Source organism: Macaca mulatta, chromosome 11 (genome assembly GCF_049350105.2).
Source record: "Macaca mulatta isolate MMU2019108-1 chromosome 11, T2T-MMU8v2.0, whole genome shotgun sequence".
Taxonomy (NCBI): Eukaryota; Metazoa; Chordata; class Mammalia; order Primates; family Cercopithecidae; genus Macaca; species Macaca mulatta.
Window position 1 is genome coordinate 52015051 of NC_133416.1, and position 14524 is coordinate 52029574.

The following is a 14524-nucleotide window of genomic DNA, read 5'->3' on the forward strand; positions in this document are numbered from 1 at the left end:
TGTGTTGCCAAATTGCCCTCCAGAAAGTACTTAATAACTTACATTTTTACTAAGAGAGTACAATTGAGTTGATTTTTGATCCCTGACTCAACACAGCTCATTATTGCATTTCACTCTATACTTCCATTTATGCCTTCCTCAAAATGGTAAACATTATTGATGCTTCTGTCAACAATATCCCATTTTCTTCATCACAATGTAGTACCAAGTTCACCTTGTCTTTTGATTACCAGCTAGTTCCATCTCCGAGAAAACGTATGCCATGCTAATTTGTCTTTATTTAAAATTTCAAAGAAATTCTCACATGGATCCCAGATGTTGACTACTTAATGCAAGAAAGTGTTTCCTCATTATACAAATATGGTATGTGCTCAAAATATTGGCATTGTTTAATGAATCACTTAAAATAACTACATCGCAAAAAACAATGGTTCATGTGTGAGTCATAATTTAAACAATGCCAATTTTTTTATGTGTACCACATTTGTATAATAAGGAAACACCTTCTTGGATTAAATGGTCAACATCTGGAATACATGTGAGGGCTTTGAAAAATTAACATTGTATTTTCTTAAATTTTCCCAGTATAGAAAGAAATCCACACTGGAGGAAACTTTCACAACAATTTATGTATCCCAGATATTCTTGCAAGTAGTGTGTTGTGTGGTTGGTACACAACAAGCTGAAGTCAAAGCAATATTAGTCAAATTCCATGGGAAGGACTGCCAAGGAAGTCTAAGTCTTTTGCTTTTGTTCATTCTAAGCCTTCTCCTCTGATATTGTAGACTATGATTGTAGGAGGTTGAATAGTGGTCCCCCCTGCAAAAAAAAAAAAAAAAAAAAAAAAAAAAAAAAAATACGTCATGTCCTGAACCCTGGAAGATGTGAATGTAAGCTTATTTGAGAAAAGGGTCTTTGCAGGTGCTATTAAGTAAGCAATCCTGACACATGATCATCTGGATTTAGGGATGGTTCTAAATCCAATGCCAGGTATCCTTTTAAGAGAAAGGCATAGGGACATTTGGGACACAGACACATAGGGAGAACACATAGGAGAGAAAACCATATGGAGACAGAGGTAGACAATGCAGTCATGCAACCCCAGGTCAAAGAATGCCTGGAGCTGGAGCTGGACCTATCAACAACTGGAAAAAGCAGCCTTCTGGATGCATCGGAGGGAGCATGGCCCTCCTGACACCTTGATTTTAGGTGTCTTTCCTCTACCACTATGAGAGAATAAATTACTGTTGTTTGTGGTAGTTATTGCAACAGACCTAGGAAACTACAATGCCTATTCAGTAGTTGATGGGCATGGCATTCATAGTGAAAGAATTAGATATATATTATGTATTAATTATATCACTGTATTTTATTCAGATTTGGCATGCCTGGTGTTTGGCTTTTGACTAACATCAAGGAATGATGTTTCTGCTTTAGGTGTAAATAACATTAAAAGTTTCCCAGCTCCCTTTTAACGTTGGAATGTTCTGATCTTGAAAGACTCTCCCCTTCTGTTATTTAAGCAACTTGGAGAAAAAAATCCATAAATTTATAACAAGTGGGAGATTCTAGACTAAATAGGCAAACCAGATTTATCACCTCAGGCTTTGGAGTGGTGACAGATGCCAGATCCCCATTAGTTTGCTTGACTCCTGCCCACTTGGTAGACAATAATACATACTCAAAAAGCTGAATAATGTATCAGTTTGACTACAAAGCACAATAAAACAGAGGAATATTATCCCATATTATTATGTTTGCTGCTGGCTATGGACTCAAATCCAAGTGTGTACACTCTCTTGAATTTTGAACGCATGGGATATGTTTTGATAAGCTTTATGGTGGCTTTTTGGAAGAGGCTCTCCCTTTGGTGTATTTGATACACTATATTTAACACCACTAAAAGTATATTTATTCAGTTTTCATTCTAAGTCTTATGTTTGTTGAAGTTTCATTTAGCTCAAATAAATGATAAACATCAGATTACTTTTCTTAAGTGTATTCTATGGTACAAAAGCCCATGATCATTCTTTCTATCACCTGTCATCTCCTAGCCCCACACCCTGGTCCACCTCAAGAAGTGAAAGAGCTACAAGGAGATATTACACAGCTGTCATAAACAGTTTCAAGTAATTTTTAATGACATGGGGCAATGTTCTGTGTACAAAATTGAGTAAAAATATAGTGGAATCAACTGGATATACGCAATGGTCCAAATTTGTTTAGACACACATAGTTACATAAAAATACATTCAAAAAATGACTGAAAATGTTTCATGAAAGAGCTAAGTTGGCTATCACCAGGTGGAATTATATATGAACTTTACTTTGTTAGCTATATTTTCAAGTGTGCTTCTTTATAACTAGAAATAATAATGTAACAGAACTGAAGTAGTAGCTGGAAGCTAAGGGCCATCTTTGTTAGGCTATTGCTATGTCTTTAGGGTAGTTGCTTATTTCAGAAATTGTTTGTAATTAATTCTGCAAAATTTTCCATATGTATTCAAGAACATTCATCCTGACTTCCCCAACTTGCACTATTTGCTTTTTCTTCTCTCGTCCTACTTACCATAGGTATAGGCTGACCTGAGGCTGAGAAGGTAGAAAGAAAAATAGAAATAGGGTACGCCTTGAACAAAAGGAAGCTACTGAATTCCCTGGACTCTTTCTGGCTCCTCTTGGGTCCACTGTGGCCTGAATGGAGGAGGGACAGCACAGAAAAGCAGCAGGGTCAAGCAGCTTGCATTTTTCTGTATGGTGGATCATGGAAGAACCTTGCATTGCAAATGGAAGATGACGTGTTGGAGGATGTCAGAAGCTTATTTTTTGCCCCAAATTCACTGGATCCCATCACCAGCGGAATGGAAAATGTCACAGAATTTCTTCTTGGCAAGAAGACTAGATTAGAAGCTCCTTGAGGTCAAGAACCATGCTCTTCATCATACTTGTTTACATAGAGCTAGGATAAGGCTTCATACATAGTACCCAGTAAGTGCTTAAATTTAGAGAGAAAAAATATTTTGAGGAATTTCAGATAGCCAAAATGCAGTGTCTAACAAGCTTATGTACACAGTAGAATAGGCTTCATGGAACCATTAGTCATCAAGGGAGGGGTCATGGAGCACACTGGGGGGTATGTAGTTTTTAAGGGAATGCATCAGAAAGTGGAGTGAAGGGGGCCAGAAAGAATATCTGTGGCTTGGACAAGCATATTTAATTGTGACTTGTATTTGAAAAGTGAACAAGAGTGTGTATTAATGATTCTTGAGAGGTGGGGTGGGTGGCAGGGATTTTTGAAGCAGTATGTATGAAGTGTATGCCCAAATCTGAGCACATATCCAAAACTGGTTGTAAGGTATAGCATGTTCATGGACGTGTACTTTTAATGTTTGAGAACCAATGGACTGAATAATTGGGTTCCCCATTCAAACCACCATATTACTAAGAAAATAGAACTGCCCTTTAAACATTAATGATCATGGTTTTCATTGTCTCAAAAGCCAGTGATCAACCCTAACCTGTTTATATATTTCCAACACTAAGTATTTATCTTTCTGAAAGCTTAGGGGATAATGCTCACCATTTTTTCTCATCTGCTTAAGATCTTTTTGATAATGTTTTTTTAAATTAAAATGCTTCAGCCTCCAGGCTTCTATGGCCCTGGCTCTCACTAGAGCACTATTTGTCTGGAAAGCAGACAACAAATCTACTAATATGTCATCAACTGAAGAAACGGAGTCTGCATCTAGACGGCAGAGAAAATTATATATTTACATGAGGGGAGGAAGGATGGTAGCAAAGCACAAGAGAGAAGGGAGACCCTTCAACACGATAGGGGGCTCAGCCACTCTCTCCAGCCATTCAGGCAAGTAAAGGCAAAGTGAAAGCACACCGGGCATATGTATGTGTACTGTGTATGTGTTTCCTAAGTACCGGTAATATATCCATCTAAAGCATACTTTTCCTAAGTGTTAACACATTCCAAAGTGGAAAACAATTAAAAGCTTGATTTATCTATTTGAATATCAAGCTAATTTTACACTGAGATGCCTCTGCTGGGTCTTAGATGCCTCTGCTGGGTTAGGCCCTGAGGGAAGATTATTTAAGAACCAATTAGCCCTACCTGTGTTATCAGATAGCCATGACAGAGGTTTCTCTTATTTGACTTTCAAGTTATTCTCAAGAAACACTGACCACAGATAAGCATTTTATTATTTTAGCAGTGAGTGATATATAGATTATATATATATCTCATATATATATATGATAACAGTGATTATGCTTAAACACTCCTATGGGACTATTTTCTATAGAGGCTTCATAGTTGAAGGATTTTGCAATTCCTTAATTTCCTTAAAGTTCAAAATCTAATAGAAAACACAATACTGAAGATAAAATCATTACCCAAGTAAGATGGTAAAGCTTCTGAATTTCTTTAATAAATCTCACTGCAATCCCCAAAATGTATCTCTTACAATGCATCCCATAGCTGTGTGAATACATAACACTGGTATGCAATCCCCACATGGTTGGTAAGATTCCAAGATTCAAAACTTGAGTGTCAGGGTTCAAATCCCATTTATTAACTTAATGACGCTGGATAATTACCCCAACCATACTCTGCCTTAGTGTCCTTGTCTGGGTAACAGGAATCCTGATAGTAATTACCGTCTACATCACAGCGTTATTGCCATGAGGATTAGATGAGCTAATCCACCCTAAATGCTTAGCACAGTCTCTAGCACATAGGAAGTACCCTATAAATGTAAATGAGGTTAACATTATAAGAATAGAAACCATACTATAAATCATTTTAAGACTGGTTTTAAATTTCAAATTTTTGTCAGCAGATCCGTGCTCCCATTCCCCACAATGAGGCACTGAGACACGCTTCTAAAATGACTTTTAAGTAAAAGATCATGTGGTAAAGACACGGGTTGACATACCAAGTCCAATTCTATTCATATAAAATAATCTCCTGCTGTTGATTAAAACCATTATCTTCTGAAATATCTTTTCTAAACACTAAACCCTCAAAAGACGTTAACTTCTCAGACTAGCGGAGTTCAGCAAATTAGAAGCCACCATCATTATGCAGCTTACTCACTAACAAAATGCCACTTAATGAACTTCTCAGAGTGTTTCTTGTCCACAGATTGATAAGAGTTCAAGGCAAAACCACATCATTTCCTATTTTTGTTTCATTTCCTTCAAAGTGAAACATAATTTCTTCTTGGTCCTGGAGTAAAAACTTCTGGATTAACTAAGTAGATCATTACCAGAAATGCAATTTTAGAAAGATACGATTTCAGGGTAGTCAAAAAACACAAAACATCTGTGTAGTGTTTGTTAATACATAAAAATAACCTAATATGTAAAGTGTATGTCACCTAAGTGGAAGATTGAGTCTCTAACTAGAAGCGCAAACAGAAATCATCGTTGATTCTGTTAGTTATTGTGGTTTTAAGTCCAGTTAGAAAAATTTAAGAACTGTGACACCACGGCTTTCTTTAGTCTTGGCCAGAGATCACATACTTCTTGGCATAGATATTCTGTTTGGCCAATACAGTATTTGAAAAATTACTTGACTCAAATATCTTTGGGTGAGCCATAGCTTTTATTTACTTGACAGGGTCTTAAAGGCATTTTATTTTGCAAACCCTGGTCTAGGCCCATATTTACAGAGAAAAGATTAAAAAATACTTATTAGTTAAATGGGCCTCCTGATGGCCCGATGGTCCAGAGACTTGGAGATTAAGGATACTAATAGTTATATATAAAAATTCTTCTAATTTGCTTGTCGGGTTCATTTTAAATATATATTTTCAGTGTATGTATCTAGCAGTGGCTCATTTGATGAGGACTGCTGAGTCAAGGTGTTAAAATTCACTTAGCTGGATACCAAAAGAAGTTGGAAAATAGAGGATTTTTTAAAACATGTTTTTGGGGTATGAAAGTTTGCACCAAAGTCCAAATTTTACATTATTTTCAAAAAATTAATAACATTCTGTCAATGGTATTTTTCTTCACATAAAAGGAAATGAATTTACTCAATGCAATAGTTAAAGAGAAACTAGTTTCTACTAACACATTTTAATGGATATTTATGTATCTACACACATAGAGACACACACACATATACACATACTAAGAGCAGGGACCGAGCCAGCTGTTGCTGTCCTTCTTTTCAGTTCCATCATACTTCCTGGGAGATTCTACTCCACTTACAAATTAAGCCTGAGTCTAGGGCCAAACAAGAGAACACTGGAGTGAGTTTCCTAAAGCATTAGTTCATATATCGCTCCAAAGTTGTTAGGCTGTAAGCACTGATGAGGTACAGGTGAGCTGGCATTAGAGCCCAAATGTTACTACTAAGCGTTCTTTTAAATTGATGTGGAGGAATGCTTCCATTCAGATGGCCCCAGTAAGTACACCCTTGCTTCCAGCTTCTTCTTCAGAACATAAATACAAGGCACCTTGCAGTGAATTTGCTTCTGGGGGTGGTGCCCCTGAACTCTCCTGGATTAGTCTTTCTGAAGGTTCTGGAGAATTCTTCCTCCATCTTGGACTTGAGTGCTGTTGGGGGACATCCCATATTGAAGGACATGGAGAAGGGAAACCCAGAGCAGACCGTGAGAGGGGATCCTCTTGAAGACCTACTTCTTGGATACACCTGTTGGAAAGCACTTCCTTTTCTTTGGAATTCCGCCATTTCATCCTTCTGTTCTGAAACCAAATTTTCACCTATTGACAAAATAATTGCACAAAATGATCACTTATTCCAGGTTATTTTACTTCAGCATTTTAAACTGTAATTGCTTCTACTATCCCTTCTACAGAATACCTTATGAGAGCCGACCTCAAAAAGTCCTTGTGGCTTTTCACATGAACTCCTTCAAAATATCTTTTTTTTTTTTGAGATGGGGTCTCTCTTTGTTACCCTGGTGCAATCTCAGCTCACTGCAACCTCCACCACCCAGGGTCAAGCAGTTCTCCCACCTGAGCTTCCTGAGTAGCTAGGATGACAGGCACGCACCACCACAACAGGCTAATTTTTATATTTTTTTTGTAGAGACAGTGTTTCACCATGTTGCCCAGGCTGGTCTTGAACTCCTGAGCTCAAAGAATCTGTCCGCCTTGGCCTCCAAAAGTGGTGGGATTACAGGCATGAGCCACCACACCCTGCCAAAAATATCTTAATCTAATATCCCCATACACACATTTGAAACAAAACAACTGTGATAAATTGGTTACACCCTGTAAGTCTGATAGCTTTCAAAATTCATTTAACTCCTAGATATTTTAAAATATCATCTAGTCTGTGCTGAATTATTTATTCAAAGAAAATGGATGGGCTAGTATTAGCATCTGAGTGTTTATTTAGTGCCAGGCATCAGGCTATGCACTCGGGATGGATTTTATAATTTGATCCTCAGAATGGCTGTAAGAAGTCCTCATTTCACATGTTAAAAAAACTGAAGTTTGGAGATATTAACTAGCTCATGGTCACACAGCTAGTGAAATGGAAGCACTGAGACTAGAATTCATGACTGTCTGACTCCAGGGCCCAGGCTCTTATAAACATTCAGACCTCATCAGGAGCTTTCTGAGACTAAATTAAGAATGCATTCTGTAATGCTTTGATAAATTGCAGGCTTTATACAGTTTCCAAGTCTTGATTACTCCCAGGATTTATCAAACTGTAAGAATTAGGCTCAATAAATAACAACTAATTGTAATTAAGCCAAAAGTGCTTATGATGGTGGTTCCTAATTTGAACCATACCTACCCCCAACCCATGCCACTTGAGTCTTTATTACTAACCTCCCTCTTTATACACTGTGTAGTCAACTGTGCCTGAGCTGACAACTTCACAACTGGTTTCCTGGAAGCTTAAAAGCCAATCACATTCTTTCCTGTGTATTGCATCACATCCTTACACTAACAATTTAGTTGATTTCTATTTTTAAAACAAAAACTAGAAAATTTTTACCTGAAGAAATAATTATTATATCAACCAAGTATTTCTCTCAGTGAAGAAAAAAATTCTATCTGAGGCTCTCATTCCAGATTGGAAAAACAATTTCTTCTTTCTTTCAACTTGATTGGCAGTGTTCAAAATGGAAGAAATCTACCCCAGGCAATTCAGTGCAAAAGACTGTCATCTCAGTTACAACACCATGATTAAGGCTTTTCATATGAAAACAGAACTAATGTGTACATACCACAGCACTTGGTTCTACTCATAAGCTCATTTATTGTTTGCAGTGGACATTTATTCCTAGAAATCATGCCAAGTATTTCTAATGGGTTTTCACTGAGACAGTTTTTTGTTTTCAATGGTGATTCTTTCCTTTATCATCACATTCGTTATTTCCTCTTCTCTTAGCTTTTCTGTATATCTATAAATATTTGTTGTTAAGTGATATCTCAAAGAAAAAAAAGCATAAAAGGAGTTTCCTCACAATCAACCGTGTTGAGACAAATGCATATATGGGGAGTAACATTGAAAGTTCTACCTCTCAAGAAATGCAAAAACAAATTCCAGATAGATTAAATAGCTAAATATAAAAATAAAACTGCAAAAGTTTTAAAAGAAAATAGAGATTATCATGATAGTCTTGGGGAGACGAATGTTTTCATAAGCATGACATAAAACAGAGGATACATGGAAAAGAAAAGATATAAAGGAGCCGAATACATAAAAATGAGAAATTTCTGTACAAACATATGAACAAGCCAGAAACTACCCAACAAAACTAAAAGCAAGAAATCTAAATGATATTTGTACATCCATGTTCACAGCAGCATTATTCACAATAGCCAAAAATGGGAAGCAACCAAGCTTGTAGGAACAGATAAATGGATAAATAAAATGTGGTATATACATACAAAGGAATACTATTCAGCCTTGAACAGGAAGGAAATTCTGGCACATGCTACAACAGAAATGAACCTCGAAGATATTATGCTAAATAAAATAGGCCAGGCATAAAAGCACAAACGCCATATTATTCCACTCATATGAGAGCCTTAGAATAGTCATTAATAGAAACATAAAGTACAATAGTGGGTGCCAGGAGGTGGGAGAGGGGGAAATGGTGAATTATTGTTTAATAGATACAGAGTTTCAGTTTTACAAGATGAAAAAGTTTCTGGAGATGAATGGTGGTGATGGTTTCACAACAATGTCAATGTACTTAATGTCACTGAACTGAACACTTAAAAAAGGTTAAAATAATAAATTCTGCTATGCATATTTTACCTCAATAAAAAAAGTCACAAACTTAGAAAGGACTTTTGCAACATCTGAAACAGGAAAAATTTCCTAACTATAATATTCCATAATTCTTGACTAACAGCCAAAGTATTGCTACATATCAATAAAAAGACAATATGATTAAAAAAAAAAAAAGATGCAGCCATGAAAAGGCCAATTCACACACTACAAGTGGCCAATAAAACAATTAAAAGCCCCTCACGTTCTGGTAGTTAGGAAAATTCAAATTGAAAAATAACAAATAGCATTGCCCATGAGAGTGGCAACATTTTTCAAATCATAAATGGTAGAGGTTTTGCAAAATGGAACTATTTGTTAGTAAGAATGAAATTTTCATATGTCAGTATCTAATTTGATACAATGTTGTATCTGGAAAGGAATTTTTAATCTGCCACATTTTAAATGTACGTACACTTTTACACATAAATCTCACTCACACTCTCTTCTTACAAAATATTTTTAAAGTGCATAAAAATTTGTGATAGTGAAAATTGGAAGTAACTTAAAATTGAGGATGGTGAAATGATGGTCTGTTACGAAACACAAAAAAAGAATGAAGTAGATCCGTATGTACTGACATGGAAGGAAGCAATCCATAATATTCAAAAAGGAAAAAAGCACCAAACAATACACATTATCAGTAGCATTATTCATAATAGCCCAAAACTGGGAACAATACAGATGCCCACCATCAGTAAATGGATGAACTGTGGTATACTACATAATGGTAGTACTACACAGCAATGAATACACATGAGCTGTTAATACACACAACATGAAGATTCTCACAAACATACTGTTAAGTAAAAGAAGCATATATAATTCTATTTATATAAATAATACTGAATGATACTATTTTTAAAAATTTGTTAATAGCTCTATGAGCCTATAATTCACATACAATACAATTCGCCCATTTAAAATGTACAGTTCAAAGGTTTTCATGTATTCACAGATAATGCAACCATCACCAATTTTAGAACATTTTCATCACCTCAAAAGGAAATCCCACACCCTTTGGCTATCTCTGTTCTATTCCCTATTTCCCCCAGCCCTAAGTAGATTCATTTACTTCCTGTCTGTATAGATTTCCCCATTCTGGACCTTCAAATTAATGGAATCATATAATATGTGGTCCTTGTAAGTGAGTTATTTCACTCAGTATAATATTTTCAAGGTTCATCCATGTTGTAGTATTATCAGTAAGTAATTCATTCTTTTTTATGGGTAAATAATATTCCACTATATGGATATAACACATTCTGTCTACACACTGAATAATACTACTTATATAAAAGTACAAAAAGAGGCAAAACTAAGAAGTTACAAGTTAGGATAGAGGATACCCTTGGAAGGAGCAGATAGTGAGTGGGAGGGGATACGTGGAGGATCTTCTGGCCTCTACTGCTAGATCTGTGAGCTGGATATACAGGTGATTTGTACTGTTCTTTAGAAAATGTCAAAATACATGCACAATATGATTAAATTTTTATGTAAGTATGTATATGTATATATATGTATATATATACACAAACACAATTATCAGCCTCTTCACTTGTAAAATAGAGGTAGTAAAAGTAGTTACTTCATAAAATTTTTGTATGAATTAATTGACACAAAATGTAAGGGCACATGGTAAGCATGCAAGTGTTTGTGTTACTATATGTTCATGCATATACAATACACATATAAATTTATTTTTAAAATAATACATGATGTGTCAAAAATTCAAACAAGGGCCATTTGTGAATGACAGAAGTAACCAAGGAATTGGATTCGAGGAGAGTAAGATGAGTTTTCACTTTTATCTTTACAGGTTTCCTTTTTAATTGAATTCACCACAATAAATATCATGTAATTGATATATTGTAATTGATGTATTTACAAATAAGAAAATGTTAAATTACTTCTGAGATGCTGTAATTGATATACTGATATATTTACAAATAAGACTGGTATATTTACAAATTGTAATTGTAATGTTATCATTGATATAATTGTGTAATTCATACATTTGTGTAATGGATATATTTACAAACAAGAAAATGTTAAATTCTGAGATGCTGTAACTGATACACTGATACATTTACAAATAAGACTGATATATTTACAAATTGTAATGTTATAATCGATATACTACAATTGTGTAATTGATACATTTGTGTAATGGATAGATTTACAAATAAGAAAATGTTAAATTACTTCTGTGATTCAATAAGACAGAAAGTACTCACTCCTGAGGCACCAAATTTTAAACACAATATAATTAACTATGTAAAACCATATGCCTATGGATAAGAACAAGATAGCATACAAATAGGAAAATAGTTGTTTTTGAGGCAGGAGGAGAGATTGTGGTCATACCCCATAATTTTTATATATGTCTGTTGCATTCTCTTTTCAGAAGTCTCTTTTTGGGACCACAATATGTACTATCAGAGATTTTCACAATTTCTCAGAGCACTGTCAGATGGAACTTAGCTACTTTCCACTGCTTTCCATCTTTTAACACCTACTTCAAGTTTCAACTCAACCAGAGGCTCTCCAAGCTCCCAAACCTGCCTGTTGTCTCCCCTCTGATAATAGGAGCTTCTTACACCAGTGAGATGCAGGCCAGGCCCACTGAGCTCCCCTGATATCCTCTCTCAGGCCCAACAGCTCCTCTGAGATCAGAGAGTTCCATCACTAGACTTTCCAGAAGTCGTATATGGACCCATCACACGGCTGTCCTTTGCAGAGATGGTGATCAACAAAAGGCTTCAGAGAGATAAGTAACTTTGAGAACTGATCCCCTTATTGGGCAGTATATCTAACCTACCACGTGATACTGTCTCTATTATTATATAGTTTTATCAAACTTTTTATGAGTTTCCATCGGGTGTGGAAGCTTCTGAGGTGCACAGACTGTGTCTTATTCAGTATTTATCACTATTCCCTGTTATTGCCTACCTAGCACAGTGTCTTGCACACAACAGACCATCAAGATCTGGCTGCTGATTTATCTGTTATATACACAAAACTGCTTTGTGACATAGACAGAATTCTTATATTTGTTTCTGTTTTTTTAAGTGAGAAACTGAGGCACAGAACAACCAATTAAGGTTATGGACTCATTAGTACCACACAGCTAGGAGAGCACAGACTGACTAATATAGGCCAATTACCCTCTACTACACCTCGTGCAGCTTCCTACTACTTGACAAAGTTGGGGCAAGCAGCTTGTGAAGACACTTCCCTAGGGTCAAGGAGAGTTTAGTCCAATAATAACTGTGTTTATTTTTTTGTTTTTTTGAGATGGAGTCTCACACTGTCACCCAGGCTGGAGCGCAGTGGCGCAAACTCGATTCACTGCAAACTCTGCGACCCGAGTTCACATCATTCTCCTGCTCAGCCTCCCAAGTAGCTGGGACTACAGGAGCCCACCACCTCACCCGGCTAATTTTCTTTGTATTTTTAGTAGAGTCAGGGTTTCACCGTGTTAGCCAGGATGGTCTCGATCTCCTGACCTCATGATCCACCTGTCTCAGCCTCCCAAAGTGCTAGGATTACAGGCGTGAGCCACCGCATCCAGCCAATAACTGGTTTTAATAAGATCCAAAATTAACCACCAAGTCATCGGTAGTGAGGAACAACAGTAGAGTATGGTGGTTAGCCCAGAGCCTCCTCTAACTCTTTAGTCCCTTTATGTTAATTCAAAAATTCCAGGCAGATGTAGGCCTGCACCAGAAAACTCAACCTGGCAAACAGTGTTCGTGCTGCATTTCAGCTGCCACCATTCCTTTTGGCCAGACGCCTTTGTACAGTGAACTCTATGCACAACTGTACGTGGTATTTTTAGGTTAAAGAGAACACAAACCCCAGAGTCAGGTTGTCTAAGGTGGGAGCCTACCTCCGAAACCTCTTTACTACATGATATAGAACCTACATTCAGTTTCTTATTTTTTCATTTAGAAAACAGGGATTATTATAATGTGTATTTCACACGACAATTATAAGGAGGGTTAAATAGGCAACTTCTAGTGCCTTATGATATTGATTATTTGCAACAAGTAGGTCAAACGTTAAATGGAGTATTATACAACTCCAAAAGCCAGAAAGTCCCATTCACAATTATACAAAACCTCAATGAACAAGAAAGCTATGTAAGTGTTGCAAATGTGAAACTGCTTAATTGAACTTGACATAAACCTAAAGAACAAAATCATGAAACCCATTAAGAAGTATTCATGAGTCACTCATTCATGCTTTGATTTTGGATTGGAAATGAAAAGAAAGATAGGAAAAGTGGTTCCTGCTTTTTGAAGAATTATTTAACCTGTTTCTCTGAACACAGAGCAAACGATTTATAACGTAATTACCACATCCTTAGCATTTCTCTTCATTTGAAAAGAACTAAGCAGCCCAATGGCAAAAACCTAGACCTCTCAGCAAATGGATCTGTTTCCAAATAGGAAATGGGACATATATCTCCACCCACTAAAAAAATATGAAAAGCATTTCAAGAACACCTCAGGCTCTAGCACCATGCCTGGTATAAGAAACATTTGCCAAATAAATGGATTCCATTGTGTGCCTTAAGAAATCAGAAGCAGTTTCCTATGGCCCACCACCCTGAACACAACTGATTTCATCTGATCTCACAAGATATCAGAGGCAGTAGACATCTTCCTGCTCATTAGTACCTGTGATTCCTTCAGTCCCAAGTTGATGGCAAGTTTCTTTCTGTCTGTTTTGCTGATATATTTCTGCTTCTGAAACATTTTCTCCAGAGCCTTTCTCTGGTCCTCAGAAAAGACAGCTCTTCTTAAAATGCCCCTCCGAGCCTTGGAATTAGAGTCCTGTGTCAGGAGAGGCAGCACGCTCTCTTCTCCTAGAGTCGAGGGAAAAAGATACAAAAGCCCAGTTAGCTTCAGAAAGAAGTCAGTCTTTCGTGGGACAATATGGTATCCTCCTACTCTGTACTATGGCCAAATGACCTCATTTCAACTCTGCTCACTTAAAGCAGTACTTCCTAATCTCTTTTTGGCTATGGACTCTGATATGGTCTGGCTCTGTGGCCCCACCCAAATATCATCTTGAATTGTAATCCCCACGTGCTGAGGGAGGGACCTCGTGGGAGGTAACTGAATCATGGGGGTGGTTCCCCTGTGCTGTTCTCATGAAAGTGAATGAGGTCTCATGAGATCTGACGGTTTTGTGAGGGGCTTCTCCCCACTTTGCTCTGCACTTCTCTCATTCTTTGCC

The 14524-nt window shown here is 36.7% G+C and overlaps 1 protein-coding gene across 1 annotated transcript in view; it reads right to left on the reverse strand.

The window, feature by feature from the left end:
* Window positions 1-4417: 4417 nt before the first annotated feature.
* Window positions 4418-14524, reverse strand: part of DBX2 (developing brain homeobox 2) — a 41150-nt gene continuing 31043 nt past the window's right edge. The window contains exons 3-4 of the mRNA XM_001092529.5: window positions 13963-14150; window positions 4418-6744 (exon numbers count right to left, since the gene is read on the reverse strand). Of these exons, the coding sequence (XP_001092529.3) occupies window positions 6412-6744; window positions 13963-14150 (521 nt within the window). The 3' untranslated portion in view covers window positions 4418-6411. The remainder of the gene's footprint in view (window positions 6745-13962; window positions 14151-14524) is intronic.